Raw genomic sequence first — 24,441 nt, forward strand, 5'->3', positions numbered from 1 at the left:
AGTAATACTGTGATGTGCACAATGTTGGACCAACTTCCATCGTGCTGTGGATCACGTGGAATGATCTTATAATATCGTGGCATCTCCTCCAGCAAGCGCTGCAAATGTAGCATCTCATAATAATGTCCTTCCTGCTCCGCAACATCTTACTATAATTCACCAAATGTCTGTCCGTCCGTCCGTCCGTCTGTTCCCAGGTACCGCAAAAACGGCTGAACCGATCGCAACGAAATTTTGGGTGGGTAATCCTGGGACCCCCTGCAGTAAAATAGGCCATATTGTTTTCACAATTTTTTTTTCAAATTTTTCCAATTTTCCAGTTTTCCCAAACACGATGGAATAATATTTACCGATATGAACAGTGATGTGGCTTTTATTGAAATTCTACAAATACTGTTTAGATTTTGATGATTTGCGTGTGATATGATTTAACGGATGTTTATATAAATCGTTTAAAATAAAAAAAGCCTTCAATTTCTGATATTTTGCCTTTTCATTTGGGCCTCCCAATTGAAGCCCCGCCCGTAGGGCGGGTACCATTGCTAGTCATCTCTAATTTGCCATGGAGATCCTCCTGGTGGATCAAACCCACGATTTGATGACGGGTCTGCTGCACTGAATTGTGGTGTCAGTCGATCTGTGCTCAGAAAGTATTCACACCTCTTAACTTTTCACAGCCTGAATTTAAAATTTATTAAATTTAAGTTTTTTTGTGACTGATCAACATTTCATACCCCGTAATGCCAAAGTCCCTGTGCAACTGTTATACAGTTTATGTAGCTTGTTTTGCTCACAGTAAAGGTTGGAAATGGTCCTCTAATTTATCCTTTGTGAGTACTGATGGCCTTCCAGATCTTGGTGCATCCGCAACTGACCCAGTTTCATGGAACTTGGCAATCGATTGTCTCACGGTGGTGCGACGCGGTCCCTTAATGTCAGGAAATTTTTCCACAAACCTTCATTGCACTTCTGTGGATTCTCCTGACTTCAAAACACAAATTCCACTAAGAACGTGTTTGCTTCGAGCGGCAGAGGCATTTTCATCTGCGACTTAGTCGATCCTGTGGGAATAGAAAAACATTCAATATTTGCAACCATTGATTAATATTTAATATTTGCATACCCTTTACACTACATGACCAAAAGTATGTGGACACCCCTTCTAATTAGTGGATTCAGCTATTTCAGGAACACACATTGCTGACAGGTATATATAATCAAGCACACAGCCATGCAATCTCCATAGACAAACATTGGCAGTAGAATGGGCCGTACTGAAGAGCTCAGTGACTTTCAACGTGGCACCGTCATAGGATGCCACCTTTCCCCAAAGTCAGTTCATCAAACTTCTGCCCTGCTAGACCTGCCCCGGTCAACTGTAAGTGCTGTTATTGTGAAGTGGAAACGTCTAGGAGCAACAACAGCTCAGCCGCGAAGTGGTAGGCCACATAAGCTCACAGAACGGGACCGCCGAGTGCTGAAGCATGTAAAAATTATCTGTCCTCGGTTGAAAAACTCACTACCGAGTTCCAAACTGCCTCTGGAAGCAATGTCAGCACAACAACTGTTCGTCGGGAGCTTCATGAAATGGATTTCAATGGCTGAGCAGCCTTGCACACAAGCCTAAGATCACCCTGCACAATGACAAGCGTCAGCTAGCGTGGTGTAAAGCTCGCCACCATTGGACTCTGGAGCAGTGGAAACGCGTTCTCTGGAATGATGAATCACGCTTCACCATCTGGAGGTCTGACTGACGAATCTGCGTTTGGCGGATGCCAGGAGAAAGTTACCTGCCCGAATGCATAGTGCCAAATCTAAAGTTTGGTGGATGATGAATAAAGGTCTGGGGCTGTTTGTCATGGTTCCGGCTCGGCCCCTAAGTTCCAGTAAAGGGAAATCTTAACGCTACAGCATGCAATGACATTCTAGATGATTGTGTGCTTCCAACTTTGTGGCAACAGTTTGGGAAGGCCCTTTCCTGTTTCAGCATGATAATGCCCCCGTGCACAAAGCGAGGTCTATACAGAAACGGTCTGTTGAGATCGGTGTGGAAGAACCTGACTGGCCTGCACAGAGCCCTGACCTCAACCCCGTCAAACATCTTTGGGATGAATTGGAACGCCGACTGTGAGCCAGGCCTAATCGCCCAATATCGGTGCCCGACCACACGAATGCTCTTATGGCTGAATGGAAGCAAATCTCTGCAGCAATGTTCCAACATCGAGTGGAAAGCCTTCTCAAAAGAGTGGAGGCTCTTATAGCAGCAAAGGGGGCCCAACTCCATATTTATGCCCATGATTTTGGAATGAGATGTTCGATGTTCGCGTGTCCGCATACTTTTGGTCATGTAGTATATACAGACTTGGCATTTAATATGGAATATTTTTTTTTTCTTGACTTGGGCATACTTCCTGAACTCAGTATATCAATCTGGTGAGTTTCTTTTACCCTTCGGTGATGTCTTTGTTGAAAGAACCATGTCACTGATTGTCTTTCGCAGCAAGAAGTGAATAACAGGATTATATCACAGGTGGCCTGACAAAATGTAAGGACAGGTACATTTGACGATTGGCTTCACAATCGGGTATATAAGGGTTGTTGCGTTCTGTATTAGTGGAAAACAACTGCTGCACGTCTACAAAAGTTATTGCCGCTTCCTCTGGAGATGGTCCGTCAACTTGACAATGCTGTTTGTCATGGAGTGGTGGCTTTACGAAATTCTGGCATGAAACAGCGTGCTATTGCTCGGCAGTATGGCATCACTCAAGGTCAGGTGTCAAAGATCCTGAAACGAAATGCTCAGAGGGGTGTCCCTACTCCAATACCGAGGCCAGGACGTCCACGCAGAACCACAAGGAGAGATGATCGCCAGCTGCACCGGTTAGTCTGCAATGGCCGTACCAAGTCAGCTAATCGGCTTAGGGCTGAGTAGCAGCAACTGACAAATGGGCCTTTATCCAGAAGGCTAGTCAACCAACGACTGGTTCAAGCAGGCTATCGTGCCAGGCGTCCCCTGAGAAAGCCACGCCTGACCAGACAACACAGCCAGCGCCGATTGCAGTGGGCCAGAGAGCACCGTCAATGGCAGCCAGGACACTGGAATCACGTGACCTTCAGTGACGAGTCTAGATTTCTGGTCTATCGTCAAGATGGCCACGTCCGCGTATGCAGACAAGTGCATGAAGCCTACAACGAAGATCGTATAGTGCCAAGAGTCCAAGCTGGAGGTGGTGGGGTGACCGTTTGGGCTGCTTTTCATGCAGAGGGCAAAACTGACCTGGTTGTTCTGAATGGAAACCTGAACCAGTTCAAGTACAGGGCCATTCTGGAAGAAACATTGCTTCCATTTGCTCGTGCAGCCTTTCGAGGAAACTTTGTCTTCCAAGATGACAATGCACAGCCTCATCGTGCTCGCATGAACCAACACTTTCTTGCTGACCGTGGCGTAGAGCATATGGAGTGGCCTGCCATGTCCCCGGATATGAATCCGATAGAGAACTTGTGGGCAGAATTAACGCGTCAAATCGACAACTTCGACCAGCAGCCTACCTCTGTGCGTGAATTGCAGCAGGCTATTGTCACTGCATGGCAAGCGATTCCTGTCCAAACCTTGGCAAATCTCGTGAACAGCATGCCTTGACGTGTATGTGCTCTCCTGAATGCTCGTGGGGGTTGCACGAAGTAATGAACTGTAATTTTACTGTCTGTACTCCCAGTCATAATTTAGCTTTTGTTTTTGTTGAAAAAATTTTGGGCTAATGTGCAAAATAAAGAGATACTTCTGGAAAACGTACAGAAGTTTAACACAGTACTGTCCGTGAATTGAGTTCGATATCAGTTTACATCACTTTAAAGGATCAATTTATTTGCTTCGAAATGTCAAATGTGGTTTTTGTTTCTTTTGAAGGTCACATTAACAAAATCTAGAATAATTTCAACATAATTCCAATGAACTTTTGGTTCTAAGTCATCTTGAAAAGTAAGTTCACCCCCACAAAAAAAATATTCCATATTAAATGCCAAGTCTGTATAAATATATATATTTTAATTCTTGTTATTTTTTTATATTCAGTTACACAAAATCCAAAGCAAAAAAAATAACTAGAACGGGCACTCGGTAGAGCGCATACCTTCGCCGCAGCTACTGTTCTGTACTTGGCATGGGAGTGTAGGGAACAGAACAGTGAACAGTTTGGTGCTGATTTCATGCAAATCGGATAAGAATTGACCGAGTTATGACAAAAAACGCACATTTTGCAAGGTCGTGACCCCCCTGACCTTTGACCCCCAACCGCTAACAAGGGTAATGTCTTCACTGGGTCATGTCGTATATCACAAGATCGGGCATTGAATTCTGAACATTTTGGCATTAGTTGCATGCCAATTGGATAAAAATTGACCGCGCTATGGTAAAAATACGATTTTGACCTTTTCGTGACCTTGACCTTGACCTTTGACCCGATTGCTCCCAAAATCTAATCAAATGTGTCCCGTATAATAACCAATCATCCCACCAAATTTCATGCAATTCGGTTGAATACTTTTTGAGTTATGCGAATAACATACACACACACACACACACAGACATACAAATAAATACACAGCGATCAAAACATAACCTTCCGCTTTTGCGAAGGTAATAACCAGAAAGCATGTGAAAATGCAAAGCACATCCGCGTCCGTTTGTATTCATTCCGTCTTCATCCGTATGCTCCAAATAATGAAAACAATTTTAAAAAGAATACAACAACACAACATGCATTTTAAAGGCCATTTTCCCCACCAGAGCGGGGGTTAGCCTTGCGGTCCCCATGACAATCTTCTCCATTTTGCCCTATTCTCTGCATCTCTCCTTGTTAACCCCCTTGCCAGCATTTCTTCTTCCACCATCTTTAGCCAGGTCTTTCTCGGTCTTCCCCGTCCTCTACTTCCTTCTACATTCATTTCCATCACTCTTCTCAACCAGTCAATTTCATCCTTCCTCAACACATGACCAAACCATCTCAACCTGTTCCTCTTCACAGCATCAATCATAGGCTCTATTCCCATCATCTTTCGCAAATCATCATTTGTCTTCCTCTCTCTCAACGATACTCCGCACATCCGTCGAACCATTCGCATTTCCACCCTTTCCAACCTTCGTTGCTGCTCTACGTTCATTACCCATGTCTCGCTCCCATAAATCATAACACTTCTCAGACATGCAGCATACACCTTTCCCTTCAGCTTCAACGACACTCCCCTCATCATCAGCACGCCACCCAGTTCCCGAAACTTCTTCCATGCACATCTCACTCTAGCAACCGTTGCCGAGTCTGATCCACCTTCTCAATTCAGCATGGCTCCGAGGTAGCAAAATGTTTTCACACCTTCCAGCTTCACGCCGTCTCCAAGATTCAACTCAACATTTCCTCCATCTGCAGCTCCCTCTGTGCACACCTTACATTTGAATGTAGCTGCCACACTGGTTAATGACCCTCTCAGACCACTACATTTTTGATGAACCCACTCAGCGCACATTGTACATTGAATGGAGTTCACTCCGACACCCTTCCTACACACAGCACAGGGCCACTTCCCAGTTCTTTCCACCTCACCACATGCTTTACCACTTGCCATCACCTTCGTCTTTCCGATATTCACCTTCAGACCTTTTGTCTCCATACATTCCTTCCACTTGTTCATCTTTTCCTACAGTCCATCCATACTTTCCGCAATCAACACCAGATCATCTGCATACAGCAACTCCTACGGTAAACCCTCCTTTACGTTCTGAGCCAGCACCTCCATCACAGCTACAAATAGTAGTGGACTTAGTACCGACCCCTGATGCACTCCCACCTTCACCTCAAACTCACCACTGTTCCTGTCCTTCGTCCTTACAGCTGTGCGCGCTCTTTTGTACATTGCCATCACTACTCTGATCAACCATTCCTCCACTCCTAACTTCCTCACTGCCCATGTCAATACTTTGCGTGGAACCCTATCGAATGCTTTCTCCAGATCAACAAACCCAAGAAATAACTTCTCCTCTTCTCCATGTAGTTCTCCTGCAACTGCCTCACAATGAAAAGCGCGTCTGTCGTTCCTCTTCCTGGCATAAATCCAAACTGCATTTCGTCGATCTTCACTTTCTTCCTTAACCTCCTCTCCAACACCCTTTCCAATACCTTCATTCCATGCTACAATAACTTTATCGCTCGGTCCGAGCTACACTCCAGAGGGTCACCTTTCCCCTTGTATAGAGGGACGAGGGTACTCAGTTCCCAATGCACTGGAATGCGGCCTTCTTTCACCACCAGATTACAGATCTCTGTCACTCTCTTCACACCCCAACTTCCTGCTGCCTTCAACATATCTCCCACAACTCCCGTCGGCCCTCCCGCTTTTCTACCCTTCATTGCTTTTATCGTTTCCTCAACTTCCTTCTCAGTTATCTTCTCTGCCGGCCCTAAAACTGGGTTACTCTCGATGTTGCCATCCCATTCATTCTCTGTATTCAACAGCATTTCCATATATCTTTTCCGTCTTCCTTTAATTCCATCTGGGTCGACAACGATTTGTCCCACTTCATCCTTCAAGCAACTCACCCCCATCACATCACCCCTCTCTTTCGCTATCTGCTTTGCAATCCTGAATACTGCTTTCTGACCCTCTTCCGAATCCAAGCGTTCTCCGAACATTTTCCTACATGCCTCCTGCGCCTTTGCGACCTCCTTCTTTGCAGCCTTCCTGGCTGCCTTATAACTTTCATGCTCTGCTGTTTCTGCTCCCGTACCCTTCGCCTTCTGCCACTCCTTGAACTTCTTCCTCTTCTCGTCAATCCTCTTTCCAACTTCATCATCCCACCACCATGTTTCCGAGTGCCTCGGTGGTCCTTTTGTCCATCCACATACCTCACCAACGGCTCCCAACAGACTAGCTTTCATTGACATCCAACCACTTTCAAGCTCAACCAAATCATCCTCGACCCTATTCAGCCTCTCTTTTAATGCCTCCCTTACTGTCACCTCTTTCAACTCCACACCTTCATTCTCGGTTGGTACTTCACCCGCCGAGCTCTCCTCGCACCTTTCACCCTTATGTCGCAGACAACCAAGTGGTGCTGTGAAACAGCCTCCTCCCCCGGGATCACCTTTGTGTCCCGGAGGTGGCCCCTATCTCGCCTACGCACCATCAGGTCGTCAACGGTTGTCGTCGACCCACCTGACGTGTATGTAACAAGCTTATTATCCTTTTTCTGGAACTGAGTATTACAAATCAACAAATCAGCTCCATCAGCAAACTCCAAAATCCTTTCACCTTCTCCATTTCTCACACCATATCCGTAACCCCCATGAACTCCCTCAAAACCATCCATACTCCTTCCCACATGTCCATTTAGGTCTCCTCCTACCACAACAACTTCCTCATCTTTCACGTTTTCCATCAGCTTCTCTTACGCACACCAGAACTTGTCCTTCTCTTCATCGCTTTGACCAACCTGCGGAGCATATCCCGAGATGTCGTTCACCAAGAGCTTTCCAATCATCATTTTCACCATCGTCAACCTATCACTCACTCTAGTCACACTCACCACACTGTCTACAAACTCTTCAGAAAACAGGACACCAACACCATTCACGCCCTCCAGGCACCCTTGCCACATAAACTTGTATTTCTGTCCCTGCCTACCTTCATCATTCTCACACCACTTCCCTTCCATCTCGTCTCTTGCACACAACATATGTCCACTCTTCTTCTGACCAATACTTCCAACACTTCTCGTGATCTCCCTGTCATTGTCCCTACATTCCATGTCCCAAACCTCAGAAACCGATCTCCACTTCAGGCTGCACCCTGCCCATATGTAGTTGTAATTGTCATGGTTCTCTTTTTGAGGCAATGTTTTTATAGCCGGATGCCCTTCCTGACGCCAACCTTCTTAGTCGTCTCTTACGACACGCAGGTATACGGTGTACCTATTCTAATCCAGGGTACACACTGGGAACGTTTAAAACATGGAAATTCTGGGGGGAGGGGGGGGGAGGGCGGCGTCAGCATCGCGGCTGCGGTTTGAACATATTTAAATAATATTTAAACAAAACCATGAAAAACAATCTGGGAAAAGTCTCTAAGTGAGAACGTGGATTTGAGAAAGCAGGAGCAGAGGTGGACGAAAAACGAGATATAGGGGGCGGGGCACAAGTCGAGACGAGGAGGAGAGCGAACAAGCACGTGTCCGGGAGGAGAGAAAGAATTAATATAGAATATTTTTTGTTTGTTCTGTTTTCAAAACGCTGGACAAAGGGTAAGATGTTCGTGAGAGGTAGGGGGGAGAAAAGAAAATCAAAGAAACAAGCAAATACTATGAAGGAAAAAACCCATGTTCACAAAACACTGACGGGGGGGGGGGGGGGAGGGAGCCCGGAGAGACCAGGCCGCATGAGGCACGAACAAAAAAACGACTAATTACACACAAATTTGCAACAACTACAAAACCAAATAGAAACACACAATAACACATACACAACAAAATAGCCAGCGGAAATTTGACAAAGAAACGAATGGGAAAACACTCAAACTTTGATGCCGTGGAGAGATCGAAGCAAGCCTCGTCGCTCGAGGGACCGGAAGTGAGTGAGTGAGAGTGAATTTTAAAAAGAATACAAAATGGAAATTGATGATTTTATTCAGCCTTGACCTTTGAGCTATAGATGTAAAAAAAAACAAAATCAGCTTCTAGGTTTTGATTGGTCAACCAATTCTGTGACCCAATATGCAAATTCCTGAAATTTAAGGTCAATCCAGTGAAAATTGGTGATCTTACACAACCTTGACCTTTGACCTTTTGATGTAAAAAAAAAAAATCGACTTTTCAGTGACGGCAACTCAGTGACCCAACATGCGAATTCTTAAAATTTCAGGTCAATCGGATGAAAATTGATGATTTTATGTGACGCTGACCTTTGACCTTTTGACACATTATTAATTTGTCTTCTCCATATTATCTTAATAAAGCTTTGTTGAAAGTGTGATTACAAAACTCATGTGTTAAATTGAAATTTCAGGTCAATTGGATGAAAATTGATGATTTTATGTGACGCTGACCTTTGACCTTTTGACACATAATTAATTTGTCTTCTCCATATTATCTTAATAAAGCTTTGTTGAAAGTGTGATGACAAAACTCATGTGTTAAATGGAAATTTCAAGTCAATTGGATGAAACTTGATGATTTTATGTGATGTTTACCTTTGACCTTTTGACCTTTTGATAAAATTATTACCTTTTGCTAAATTACACACACAGACACATGCACACGGACACACACAGACACACAGACACACAGACAGACAGACAGACACACAGACAGACAGACACACAGACATACAAACAGACATACACACACACACACACACACACACACACACAAACAAACATATAGACACACACACACACACACACACACAGACATACAAACAGACATACAAACAGACATACACACACACACACACACAAACATATAGACACACACAGACACAAACAGACACAAACACATATACAGACACACACACACACAAACATATAGACACACACACACACAGACATACAAACAGACATATACACAGACACACACACACACACACACACACACACACACACAAACACATATACAGACACACACATATACACACACACATACACACACACAGACACACACACACACACACACACACACACACACACACACAGACACAAACAGACACACACACACACACACACACACACAAGTGATTACAAAACCCTGTCTCCTATCCAGGGGACAGGCTAACTACATGCATAAGGCTTATCTATGCATGTAATAAGTACATGCCTAAATAAGCCTTGTGCATGTACTCATAAAAATCACCAAACATCTTCATCTCATGGTATTTTTTTGAACCTTTAAGAGAGTGTAGCTCATTGTTGCGTAATTTTACCATTACCTGGAAAAGCTCTATTAATTGAAGCCATAGTCTATTTTCGCTTCCCTTTTCCATTGATATGCATCAAAAATGGCATATTTCAAAAAAAAAAAAATCAAGCAAAATGGAGAAAAGTGCATAAACAAACGGGATTTCCTTTGTTCCGATCAACTTGTTGCTTCGTCTTCCTTTACCCTCATCGTGGTTTGTCACTTAATTTCCTTTTAGATTAGTCAAGCATTTCCATGATGTTGATTTCCTTGGTTGGAAAGAAGGTGGTAAGTGGTCTACCTGTGCAACCAATGATGGTTGTGGGGGCAACAAACAGACAGTGCAAAGGTAACTGTAATATGCCGGAATTATTGAATGGCAAAGCTCGGATGTGAGGTGTTTGTGAGTTGTATGAAGCAGTTGAGTAGATAACTAGATGGATTTATAGAAAAAGGCCATGAATAAGCTTCTAGGTGCATTTTTGGGTAAAAGTTGGGAACCTCACTTTTTAGCATAATTAGGGTATGCTGAATTCGATTAACCCGGTTCCCAAGCCGAATTTTGAGTTTTGAATTTTGAGAATTTTGAGGGTTCCTCTGTTGATTCAGCACGACATATGTTGTTCTCCAAGACTGGTAAACCAGAAGCAATGTCACCGACAAGTGATGCTCTTCATTTCCATTTGATGCGAGTACACTATCAAGCCATGGTATGGAGAAATGCTCATTGTGCCATACCTGACCTTCCTGCACCTGTGGAAATGGGATGGAAACGTGGTGATTCAGGACTAGAGCCTATTCTGATGTCACCGAGTCCAATCCCAGAAAGTTGCCTCGAGATGATTTGTTGTGCATGCCAGAAGCAATGCAAGACTCGACGCTGCAAATGGCGCTATTCAGAGTTGAGGTGCACATCAATGTGTGCCTGACTCTGACAGCAACAGAGTGATGATCAGACCCCCTTGTATGAATTTGATGTAGTTTGGCAAAACAACATGTGTGACATTCCTGAATGTTTGTGCTTCATGGTCATGTATACTTAATTTTAGAATAAATGGTTGTATGAAACATTGTCTTATTAAAACCATTTCCCATTTTATAGTGTCCAATTTCAATATCAGTTTGAATGTCTCTTTCAATGTCGCCAACCATAATATAGACTAGACGGATTTATGGAAAAAGGCCATGTATAAGCTTCTAGGTGCGTTTTGGGGTAAAAGTTGTAAGATTAAAGTAAAAGAGCTGCATGTATAATTGTATATACATGATATATAAATGCTTGTTCAAAAAAATTGTCCAAAATGGCAATTTGGCGGTCATTTTGTTCATGCGAATTAGAAGGTCAAAAACTCAAAATTCGGCTTGGGAACCGGGTTAATCGAAATCAGCATACCCTAATGATGTCAAAAAGTGAGGTTCCCAACTTGTACCCAAAAATGCACCTAACATTCACATTTCTCAGAAATCCGTCTAGTCTAAGATAAGATGTATTTGTACGAGTGCAAGTAGAGAAATCAGGACAGTGAGTAGCAGTTCTAGCTGCGATATCGTATTCACGTATACAGAAGGTAGAGGAACTTGTATTATGCAACATGATGGACACAAGAGTATTAGCAACAACACTTTATGTACTTTTACATGACTAACGAATGCATTAAGACAAATGGACAAATCACCATCATGCAAGTAATGAGACTAGAGTACCAAGTAGGCTTGTGACAAATAGTGACTCACAAAGATCCAGGGGCACAAGGCAGAAAAGAATGAGTAACATATTCTGAAAGATTTCAGCGAGTGACGGAACAGGATTCAAGAAACACGACCTGACCATCGCATGTCGTACGAACACTTAAAACGCGGCGTTGAGGCCGGACATAGTGCTCAGCTGTAAAAAGGAGAGGATGTCATTGCTAATGGAAGAGTCATTACCCAGTGACTTTGGCCTACCTGCAAAACAAAGTCAACTAAGAGCACCTGGAAGGCGAGGAGTGCCCACCAGTGATAGTCTGAGCAACTGGAGTGATTAAGGAGAACTTTAATGAGATTTTGAAAACTATACCATTAAATATTTCGACAAACGAACTACGATCCAAGGCTTTCCGGGATTCAGTTGCAATCCTTAATTTCTGCAAATTATATCCTATGGGGTCCTTGAAAATCATGAGCTTCCACTTAGAAGTGAAACTGGGAGAGGCTGGCTGAATAGCCTCGGTGTACGCACACTCACCTCTGAGCTTTCTAGTCTGGGTTTGAATCTCAGCTCAGCTATAAACTGCCATCCTGGTGTTTCGTAGGCAGGGCGAGACATCAAAGTGTACATCGTCCCTAGGTGGAAGCTAAACTTGCCGCCCAGTCTGCCCTCATTACTTGGTGGAAAATAAATAACTCACGGTGTTCTTCAGGAAGAACAGACGAGTTATCGCCAGCGTCCTGGGAAAAGGCCGAAAACCCGCTGTGTCTGCCAGACCCTCGCAAAGAATTGCGGGATAGGGATGTTCGGAGAAATCTGATAATGAATATCACCAGAAGTCTGCCACGACTTGACAGCACTCAATAATAACTCAATAATAACCCATCTGCAGTGTAAGCATTAGGAACCTACTACAGCATTCACAGAGCAGGCCTTTAATAACAGTCATTCCTGTCGCGCGCTGTGAGCCACATAGGTGGCCAAGACAGTTTTTCACCGGATAGGGGGCCACAAGCCTGGACGGCTCACCACCTCGCCACATGATACCCGAATGGCTCAGTTTTCCCAGAGCGGCCACTCATTTGCCAACCTCTGAAGGATGTCATGCTGAGTGAACCCACCTGGTGTTATCTGTCGCAAGACAGGGGGCTTGAACTCAGGACCATTAAGATCCCGCCACCTTAACCGTTAAGACAACACCAGGCTTCACACCCTGGCCTTGTTCCAATTTTACATCACAGATTGGCCACACACTTGGCCAGTGGCCACCTACCTCCATTAGCTCTCATATGAGCCGAGACTAGGTATGCAAAAAATAATTTTCCTGGCCAGATAAGGCCTACTAAAGTCTACACAGTGGTCCTTCAAGATGTAGACTGTCCCAATGATTAGACATGTCTTTTTCAGAATTACCAGTGGTGTTTTATCTCCAGGAAGGAAGAACAGTAATGTGAAAATTGCCTTGTTCGAATGCAATTTTCTTGCTTTTTGACTAATGCTTTGACTTATCCATGTTGGCAGACGGTCAACCTGTAATTGACTACCTGTCACGACAGTGTGGAAGTTTACAACGCATAATGGAAGTAAGTAAAGTTGTAAAAGCGTTTCCCAGATATACTGGCAGGTTATCAATAAATAAAACGGGACAACCTTTGGAATAAAGATGCTGACACATTAGCAATGCCAGCTATCTGGGGCCTGGAGGACGAGAGTAGGCCGTCAAAGACAGACAGCACTTGTGAGCAGGTTAAGGTCAATCGGCCATTAGTGCATGAGGCTCAACTTGCTAATGAATGTTTGGCGAATACAAATGGGTGCAAAACAGTGTTTCGGTACATGGAGAGAGCCCCTTAAATTCAGGTAAACTGTGTAAAAAAGAAATAAAGGATAAAATACCGGTATGCAAGAAATACTGCAGTTCATTGAGGCAGTTATGGTGGGTGGTTTGGTTGTGCTGGGTGGTTTGGTCATACTGTATGGTTTTGTCATACTGGGTGGTTTGGGCATACTGTGTGGTTTGGTCATACCGGGAGGTTTGGTCATACCGGGTGGTTTGGTCATACCGGGTGGTTTGGTCATACCGGGTGGTTTGGGCATACCGGGTGGTTGGTCATACCGGGTGGTTTGGTCATACCGGGTGGTTTGGTCATACCGGGTGCTTTGGTCATACCGGGTGCTTTGGTCATACCGGGTGGTTTGGTCATACCGGGTGGTTTGATCATACCGGGTGGTTTGGTCATACCGGGTGGTTTGGTCATACCGGGTGGTTTGGTCATACCGGGTGGTTTGGTCATACCGGGTGGTTTGGTCATACCGGGTGGTTTGGTCATACCGGGTGGTTTGGTCATACCGGGTGGTTTGGTCATACCGGGTGGTTTGGTCATACCGGGTGGTTTGGTCATACAGTTTGGTTTGGTCATACAGTTTGGTTTGGTCATTCTGGGTGGTTTCCTGGTGCTGGGTGGTTTGGTCATGCTGTATGGTTTGGTCACGTTGGGTGGTTTGGTCATGCTGCATGGTTTGGTCATGCTGCATGGTTTGGTCGTGCTGGGTGGTTTGGTCATGCTGTATGGTTTGGTCATGCTGGGTGGTTTCGTCATGCTGGGTGGTTTGTTCGTGCTGTATAGTTTGGTCGTGCTGGGTGGTTTGGTCGTGCTGTCTGGTTTGGTCGTGCTGTGTGGTTTGGTCTGGTCGTGCTGGGTGGTTTGGTCATTCTGGGTGGTTTGGTCATACTGTATGGTTTGGTCATACCGGGTGGTTTGGTCATACCGGGTAGTTTGGTCATACCGGGTGGTTTGGTCATACCGGGTGGTTTGGTCATACCGGGTGGTTTGGTCATACCGGGTGGTTTGGTCATACCGGGTGGTTTGGTCATACCGGGTGGTTTGGTCATACCGGGTGGTTTGGTCATACCGGGTGGTTTGGTCATACCGGGTGGTTTGGTCATACCGGGTGGTTTGGTCATACCGGGTGGTTTGGTCATACCGGGTGGTTTGGTCATACCGGGTGGTTTGGTCATACCGGGTGGTTTGGTCATACCGGGTGGTTTGGTCATACGGGGTCGTTTGGTCATACGGGGTCGTTTGGTCATATGGGGTCGTTTGGTCATACCTTGTGGTTTGGTCATACCGGGTGGTTTGGTCATACCGGGTGGTTTGGTCATACCGGGTGGTTTGGTCATACCGGGTGGTTTGGTCATACCGGGTGGTTTGGTCATTCTGGGTGGTTTGGTCATACCGGGTGGTTTGGTCATACCGGGTGGTTTGGGCATACCGGGTGGTTTGGGCATACCGGGTGGTTTGGTCATACGGGGTCGTTTGGTCATACGGGGTCGTTTGGTCATACCTTGTCGTTTGGTCATACCGGGGGGTTTGGTCATACCGGGTGGTTTGGTCATACCGGGTGGTTTGGTCATACCGGGTGGTTTGGTCATACCGGGTGGTTTGGTCATACCGGGTGGTTTGGTCATACCGGGTGGTTTGGTCATTCTGGGTGGTTTGGTCATACAGTTTGGTTTGGTCATTCTGGGTGGTTTGCTGGTGCTGGGTGGTTTTGTCATGCTGGGTGGTTTGGTCATGCTGTATGGTTTGGTCATGCTGCATGGTTTGGTTGTGCTGGGTGGTTTGGTCGTGCTGGGTGGTTTGGTCATGCTGTATGGTTTAGTCATGCTGGGTGGTTTGTTCGTGCTGTATAGTTTGGTCGTGCTGGGTGGTTTGGTCATGCTGGGTGGTTTGGTCATTCTGGGTGGTTTGGTCATGCTGGGTGGTTTGGTCATGCTGGGTGGTTTGGTCATTCTGGGTGGTTTGGTCATTCTGGGTGGTTTGGTCGTGCTGTATGGTTTGGACGTGATGTATGGTTTGGTCGTGCTGTATGGTTTGGTCGTGCTGTATGATTTGGTCGTGCTGTATGGTTTGGTCGTGCTGTATGGTTTGGTCGTGCTGTGTGGTTTGGTCGTGCTGGGTGGTTTGGTCGTGCTGTATGGTGTGGTCGTGCTGTATGGTTTGGTCGTGCTGTATGGTTTGGGCGTTATGTATGGTTTGGTCGTGCTGTATGGTTTGGTCGTGCTGTATGGTTTGGTCGTACTATATGGTTTGGCCGTGCTGTATGATTTGGTCGTGCTTTATGGTTTGGTCGTACTGTGTGGTTTGGTCGTGCTGTATGGTTTGGCCGTGCTGTATGGTTTGGCCGTGCTGTATGGTTTGGTCGTACTGTATGGTTTGGTCGTGATGTATGGTTTGGTCTTGCTGGGTGGTTTGGTTGTGCTGTATGGTTTGGTCGTGCTGGGTGGTTTGGTCGTGCTGTATGGTTTGGTCGTGCTGGGTGGTTTGGTCGTGCTGTATGGTTTGGTCGTGCTGGTTGGTTTGGTCGTGCTGCATGGTTTGGTCGTGCTGGTTGGTTTGGTCGTGCTGTATGGTTTGGTCGTGCTGTATGGTTTGGTCATTCTGGGTGGTTTGGTCGTGCTGGGTGGTTTGGTCGTGCTGGGTTGTTTGTTCGTGCTGTATGGTTTGGTCGTGCTGTATGGTTTGGTCATTCTGGGTGGTTTGGCCGTGCTGTATGGTTTGGTCGTGCTGTATGGTTTGGTCGTGCTGGGTGGTTTGGTCGTGCTGTATGGTTTGGTCGTGCTGGGTGGTTTGGTCATGCTGTGTGGTTTGGTCGTGCTGTGTGGTTTGGTCGTGCTGTATGTATGGTTTGGTCGTGCTGTGTGGTTTGGTCGTGCTGTGTGGTTTGGTCATGCTGTGTGGTTTGGTCGTGCTGTATGGTTTGGTCATTCTGGGTGGTTTGGTCGTGCTGTATGGTTTGGTCATTCTGGGTGGTTTGGCCGTGCTGTATGGTTTGGTCATTCTGGGTGGTTTGGACATGCTGTATGGTTTGGTCGTGGTGTATGGTTTGGTCATGCTGTATGGTTTGGTCATGCTGTATGGTTTGGTCATTCTGGGTGGTTTGGACATGCTGTATAGTTTGGTCGTGCTGTATGGTTTGGTCGTGCTGTATGGTTTGGTCATTCTGGGTGGTTTGGACATGCTGTATGGTTTGGTCATGCTGTATGGTTTGGTCGTGCTGTATGGTTTGGTCGTGCTGTATGGTTTGGTCGTGCTGTATAGTTTGGTCATTCTGGGTGGTTTGGACATGCTGTATGGTTTGGTCGTGCTGTATGGTTTGGTCGTGCTGTATGGTTTGGTCGTGCTGTATGGTTTTGTCATGCTGTATGGTTTGGTCATGCTGTGTGGTTTGGTCGTGCTGTATGGTTTGGTCATTCTGGGTGGTTTGGTCGTGCTGTATGGTTTGGTCATTCTGGGTGGTTTGGTCGTGCTGTATGGTTTGGTCATTCTGGGTGGTTTGGACATGCTGTATGGTTTGGTCGTGCTGTATGGTTTGGTCATGCTGTATGGTTTGGTCATTCTGGGTGGTTTGGACATGCTGTATGGTTTGGTCGTGCTGTATGGTTTGGTCATGCTGTATGGTTTGGTCATCCTGGGTGGTTTGGTCATGCTGTATGGTTTGGTCGTGCTGTATGGTTTGGTCATGCTGTATGGTTTGGTCATTCTGGGTTGTTTGGACATGCTGTATGGTTTGGTCGTGCTGGGTGGTTTGGTCATTCTGGGTGGTTTGGACATGCTGTATGGTTTGGTCGTGCTGTATGGTTTGGTCATTCTGGGTGGTTTGGACATGCTGTATGGTTTGGTCATGCTGTATGGTTTGTTCATGCTGTATGGTTTGGTCATCCTGGGTGGTTTGGTCATGCTGTATGGTTTGGTCATTCTGGGTGGTTTGGTCATGCTGTATGGTTTGGTCATCCTGGGTGGTTTGGACATGCTGTATGGTTTGGTCATTCTGGGTGGTTTGGACATGCTGTATGGTTTGGTCGTGCTGTATGGTTTGGACATGCTGTATGGTTTGGTCGTGCTGGGTGGTTTGGTCGTGCTGGGTTGTTTGTTCGTGCTGTATGGTTTGGTCGTGGTGTATGGTTTGGTCGTGCTGGGTGGTTTGGTCGTGCTGGGTTGTTTGTTCGTGCTGTATGGTTTGGACATGCTGTATGGTTTGGTCGTACTGTATGGTTTGGACATGCTGTATGGTTTGGTCGTGCTGGGTGGTTTGGTCGTGCTGGGTTGTTTGTTCGTGCTGTATGGTTTGGTCGTGGTGTATGGTTTGGTCATGCTGTATGGTTTGGTCATTCTGGGTGGTTTGGACATGCTGTATGGTTTGGTCGTGCTGTATGATTTGGTCGTGCTGTATGGTTTGGTCATCCTGGGTGGTTTGGTCATGCTGTATGGTTTGGTCGTGGTGTATGGTTTGGTCATTCTGGGTGGTTTGGACATGCTGTATGGTTTGGTCGTGCTGTATGGTTTGGTCGTGCTGTATGGTTTGGTCATGCTGTATGGTTTGGTCATTCTGGGTGGTTTGGACATGCTGTATGGTTTGGTCATGCTGTATGGTTTGGTCGTGCTGTATGGTTTGGTCGTGCTGTATGGTTTGGTCATCCTGGGTGGTTTGGTCATGCTGTATGGTTTGGTCGTGCTGTATGGTTTGGTCATCCTGGGTGGTTTGGTCATGCTGTATGGTTTGGACATGCATGGGGTGGTTTGGTCATGCTGTATGGTTTGGTCATGCTGTATGGTTTGGTCGTGCTGTATGGTTTGGTCGTGCTGTATGGTTTGGTCATCCTGGGTGGTTTGGTCATGCTGTATGGTTTGGTCATGCTGTATGGTTTGGTCGTGCTGTATGGTTTGGTCGTGCTGTATGGTTTGGACATGCATGGGGTGGTTTGGACATGCTGTATGGTTTGGTCATGCTGTATGGTTTGGTCGTGCTGTATGGTTTGGTCGTGCTGTATGGTTTGGTCATCCTGGGTGGTTTGGTCATGCTGTATGGTTTGGTCATGCTGTATGGTTTGGTCGTGCTGTATGGTTTGGTCATCCTGGGTGGTTTGGTCATGCTGTATGGTTTGGACATGCTGTATGGTTTGGTCATGCTGTATGGTTTGGTCGTGCTGTATGGTTTGGTCGTGCTGTATGGTTTGGTCGTGCTGTATGGTTTGGACATGCATGGGGTGGTTTCTGGCTTGGTTATCTTGGGCGGGTTGGTCCCGCGGTTGTGTTATGTTGAGCGGTTGAGTGAGTAGGCTCGGTGGTTTGCCATTGCCTTCACATTGGTGAGTCACCGGAAGGAATTTGTAATGTGTTCATGGTGCCTGGCGGTACGTCGCCTACTCTTCGTGAAAGACCCTGTGGTTAATTTAACATCCACGAGCGTCCAATAATGTAAGATGGGCCCTCCTGTGTCATGTCCTCCTGAGAGATGGTGTGTGTGCAATGATGTGTCGCCCTGCTGGAAAAACACCAGTTCATATCTGGGTGGGGATTCAAACCCAGGTTAGACAACTCTAAGGTGGCCAATCCTACCCGGTCCATAAGCAGCTGCACATATAAATAAAAGTACATTCATATTTTCTCCCTATCTATAAATTTCCTTATTTATCCAAGAATTTCAAAGTTGGTTGTCTTGAGGAATTGTGAGCATCTCGTTCGGATAACTTTTTGAACGTAATTCTTGGAACCCCCTCCTTGTCACGCCGCCCCCACTCCATAGCAGCACAGGGAAAATAAATAAAGCAGATAATTATTGTGAGGACATTTGTACTTTTTGGGACCATTGGTACGAGCAGGTTCTCCATCACGCATTGTCGTGTGCAGACATAAATTTCCCTGGAAGAAATGTGCAAAAGGAATGTCAGTGCTTTAATGACCACACCTGGGAAAATGAATGCGTCATATTTTTATGCACAATTTCCACAGGTCATTGCTCACAACATATGACGTTTGCTTATTGTATTTTTCTTGGAATGCTTCACATCCCGGAGTATGCTCGGCCCCGCTCTACGCACAGCTCAGACTTACATCCATCAGTGTCCGCGACTCGAAGCCGTGCACACGGTGGTGGATAACGAATAGTTAGTTCTCAAGGCCTAGCCAAAGTGAGATAATCTTATTTGGTAAGAATCCCTGAGGATACCATCACGTGGTCCAAAAGATCTGTGGGCCCTGTATGAACTGCACAATTTTGGCTGATTTGTTTGCTGTGCTGGCCTTGCTTCAAAAGACCTAGCCCAATTATGATGTGGAAACAAAATGGTTGAATGACAAAAAAAAAAGTCACTAACATTTCACATCATGTTCTTTGTCATCTGTCCTCGTAGGCAAGGCAAGGCCGAGACCGTGATTCTCTTAACGGTGAAGGTTCAGAACGACACGTCACCAAGGCAAGGCCGTTTGCTCTGGCAAGTCTACAGACCAGGCCAAATAGCGGAAGAAAACACTGACACTGTCATCACAGAAATGCCCCCGAGCCTGGAAGGGCCACAGTTCATCCGAGCCTTTCCCGCGGTGAGTAATGGCCTCCGTGTCTGCTGAGTCCACGCACACACTGCTTGACTGAGTCAAGAGACCCGTTCGGTGAGAAAAGTAGACTTGCTACATCTACCAATGTTAAAACGATTCTCATTGTACACCGCTCCTTTCCTATTCCATCTCCAGGGGCAACATGACGTCATCGCCGGGCACCGAAGGGGGCACGGCGATGACGCGTGCCGAAAGGGAGCACTCAGTTTTCACTCTGTTTGTTACTTGCCGGAATAGATTCCGGCAAGTATGTTGGTTGGTTGGTTTGTCTGTCTGTCTGTCTGTCTGTTTGTGCGCAGTACTATGTCTACATCGATGCACATAGCATCGCCATACTTTACACACATATTGGCCTTGCCCTGGAATAGACTGTGCCCAATTTTTAACTCTCTGGGCCCAAGGTCAAGCTCAATTTCACCCAAAACGATGGTCACCCAATCATTTGCGCCTCCCAATTGAAGCCCCGCCCTTCGGGCGGGTACCGTTACTAGTAATATATAATGGCGATACAACAATTTTTACCGCTTTGCTTTGAAGAACGGGAATGAAGGGGGAGGAGCGTGTTAATATGTCTGGTTGAAGGCTTTGGGTGCAGAGGGGGCTTGAAGCCAGATTTTAATCTTACAGCCGCCATGTTGGTGCTCGCCGTCACTGCGATGCGAAGCGAAAGACGCCTCAGAGCTGTCACATTCACAATCGCTATGTCGTATGTACTCCCGATACGTGTTTCCTTCATTGTAAAAACTACCAAGTCAACAGTTAAAAGGATTTTGAGCTGATAGCTGTTACGGCCTTGGCAAGATCGATGGAGACAGCGATCTGTTAGCTTATACACCGCCCAAATAGCTATGTGGAATTCTCTCATGTAGAAATTAAACCCACGTCGTTTGAACTTTGGCAGAGGTCATTATTTACTTTTAATGATCCAAATTGGCCGATTAAAAAAAGTACATTCCGGCAAGTCCTCAGTCTCTGATTTGTTTGTTTGTTCGTTTGTTTGTTTGTTTGTCCGGGCGATATCTCAGCCATCCTTTGAGCTAGGAAGCTGAAATTTTGGCATAATAGTGAACAAGTGCTTTAGCAAAAACATATTTTTTTCTTTTTAATTAATTAATCAATTAATTGATTAATTACTGAATCATTATCAATTTATTAAGTACTTATTTATTTTCTTTCTCATCCGAGCAATATCTCTAGCACCTTTTGAGCTAGGACGCTGATATTTGGACACGACAATGACCAAATGATTTGGCTGTAAATGTTTTTTTTGATTTATTGATCAATTGATTAATCAATTAATTATTTATTCAGTAATCAATTATTTATTTATTTATTTTCAATTGATTAAATATTTAATTAATCTTCAAACAGCTACAGATTCAAATGAAACTGTGGTGGTTTAGGGATGCTATTAGCCAATTGATTAAGAAATTATTTATTTTACGATTATTATTTATTTATTTTAATGACGTAAATAATCAATTAATCAATCAATTATTGTACACCACTCCACCCCAATTCCGTCTCCATGTGCTGCACTGCGTCATCACCGGCCGAAGGCGCCCCGGCAATGTTGCCCGCTAGAGGATGTTATTTATTTATTTGGCATGGGGGTGGTGTACTTTGAATGTATCTGTACTTGTTCTATATCTTGTTAAAATAGGAATCTTCCGGTCTTTCTTATTTGTTTGCTCCTTGTTATTTCTTTACCTCCTATGATTACAGTCAGATGGTATCTTTATTTTCAAATACTACCATTTTAGCACACCCATTTGCATGCACTCTCCCATAAGTCGCATATCTCCATTAAAGGTACAGACTATACCTTGTTTGCATCCTGGCAGAATGCGTGGTTGTGCCATTGACGCAGTGCCCCCTGTAGGTCAGAGCTGGAATTTGTAATTTGTTCTGGGTTCGGCGATATCTTACCGACTCTTCCTGAAAGACACTGTGGGATCTTTAACGTGCAGCAACCAATGCCAGCAGACGGGATGTCGAGTTTAACGTCCATCCGAAGGACGGTGCGTTTTGTGATGTAACGCTCCGCCTGCGTCCCCTCAGTGTTTATAGTCTCGCCAGGAATCAAACACAGGCTAGACAGGTAAAAGGTAAGTCATGCACCTTTGTATAATATTATATTATTATGCATCCTGCGGGTGCTGGTTGCATCATTTTCTGGAAGTGTGGCTGTGCCGCTGATGCAGTGCCCCCTGTTACCAATAAGTCGGTAGTCATTTTGCGAACTTCGGAAGGATGGTCAGGCTGAATCAACCCACCTGGTGTTATTTAACGGGGCTAAAGGGACTCAAATTCAAGACCCTAAGATCTTAGGCCAGCCACCTTAACCAATAAGCCAACACCAGGTTTTGCACAATAATGTTGGACATAGCATTTTGTCATCATAATTAATATTACTGATTAAGTATTTATCTATGTCTTTGTATTTTTTGCATGACGTCACATTTTTTTTAAAGGTCCACACTGCTGATTTCACGTCCTCACAGTTGAACTTCAGTCTTTTTTTTTTTGACCTTAATTACATGAAGCATAGGAAGGGGTTGTGCATTTGGATCTGAGCAACCAACCATGCGGATTTACCACCGGTGTGAATATACCCAAGCTCATGGAATAGATAACTCTGCCCATCTGTCCAGCATCAAGGATCCCTTTGTCTGCAATTACAAATGCCTATTACAGGTATGGTGAAACAATTTCCATCCAATTGGACAAATCATGTGCTGGTCCCTCAGCAATTTCAGACTTAAACTGTAGCTTTTAATTATCACCGTACAAACCTGATTATAAATCTGTATTTATAACCTAAATTGAGGTGGTAAGCAACACGAGGTTTAATTATTCAAAAGGCGCACCTGTGCAGTTAAAGATGGAGGTGAAACCATTTCTCTGCTGCCCTTGTTTCCAGTTATTATATTACAAGGTCATACAGGTAATTTGGATACAGAAGGAGGCCATTTGGACCATCATGCATGTGCTTTATAAACACCACATTGATTCAATCTTTCAGTTTATGTACCTAATTTTACTGGAGGAGTGGGCACAGGTACATCACCCCTCTCTCCCCCATGCTTCTAGGTAGGTACCTATCTAATTCCAGTTTAAACCATCTATTGTTACTACCTTTCCAGGTAAACCATTCCATGCATTAACTACTCTCTGGGTGAGAGACCCTTGCTCTACTACAGTCCTAATTCTCCTCTTCCTTACTCTAATAATGTAGGCCCTGGTCCTCTTCAGAATTGGATTTTGCCAACGAATGAATCAGTTTGCTGATTCGCACCATATTCGTTATACGTCCCTATTGGCAGCGGAGGCCTATACTTGCGTTTTCAGCAAGACTGATGCTGCTGGCACTCTGAGTAGTCATGCGGAAATGTGTTTGCAGGTCCAGTGACCATTAAACACGGCTATGACAAGCTGGCATGCCATGGCCATTTCCCACAGTAACCCAGATGGAATGTTTTATATTTCATTTCTTTAGTAATTCATAGTGCGTGATTGATATTAAACTGCAGTACTGTAAAAGATTACTACTACACCACTCTGACGTTTGCCAATTAAGATAATCCATGACAGGGCTGATTATTGTGCAGAATCCAAATTTCTTTTTAAAGTTCCATGTGACATTTACAGCAGTTCGAGTGGGGAAGGATTCTTAACAAGGCTTTACTCAACTATTATTATCCTTGTTTGTTTTGTTTTGTGTGATTAATGTTAGCTCTTTCACGAGCCTCGATCTTGTATACAAAAAAAAAAAAAAATCCTCACAATAGCAATTTTGTGTAACCCTACCAACTCACTCTAAACAACCGGAGTAGTTGGTCAAAACAAACTTTGATTCTGGAAGGAACAAAATAGGCCGTTACACGGGGCGGAAACGACAAGGCGATCGTCACAAACGTATGGCAAACGCGTACGCAATCCCAGCATGCATCTGTATAATACTCCATTTGTTGATTTTCATTTTTAAAAAAACAAGAGGTAACATATTGGAAAATTCTTATCAATTAAAATAATTAATAAAATGTACCTGCCAGTAAAATAATTTGGTATAAAACAAAACAACATAAGTAATTAGAGAGTTGATAGAACACCTTACCCCACACAATGTTAAGGTATATAATTAAATTGAAATAAAATAATGATTTTAAATGTCATATAAAAATTTTCTGGAAGTTTAGCGCCGTTGATGCATTCTTTCTTATACACCACCTCATTTAACATCTCCAAGAACTGCAAAAGTAGAGATTTTCTTTGAAGCGAAAAGAAGTTGATTTGTGTTCTACGTATATAATTAAATATTCGACGTATATAATTAAATATAATATATAATTAAATAGTACACTATTCTACGTTCAAGTATCTTACTATAATTCACCAAATGTCCGTCTGTCCGTTCG

The 24,441-nt window shown here is 44.7% G+C and overlaps 1 protein-coding gene across 1 annotated transcript in view; it reads left to right on the forward strand.

Annotated features, from left to right (window-relative positions):
* Nucleotides 1–24,441, forward strand: part of LOC137439879 (transmembrane protein 132C-like) — an 862,966-nt gene that overhangs the window by 654,076 nt on the left and 184,449 nt on the right. Inside the window, exon 4 of the mRNA XM_078768431.1 lies at nucleotides 19,822–20,008. Within this exon, the coding sequence (XP_078624557.1) occupies nucleotides 19,822–20,008 (187 nt within the window). The remainder of the gene's footprint in view (nucleotides 1–19,821; nucleotides 20,009–24,441) is intronic.

The sequence above is a fragment of the Myxine glutinosa genome, chromosome 14 (genome assembly GCF_964187855.1).
Source record: "Myxine glutinosa chromosome 14, kmMyxGlut1.1, whole genome shotgun sequence".
NCBI classification, from domain to species: domain Eukaryota; kingdom Metazoa; phylum Chordata; class Myxini; order Myxiniformes; family Myxinidae; genus Myxine; species Myxine glutinosa.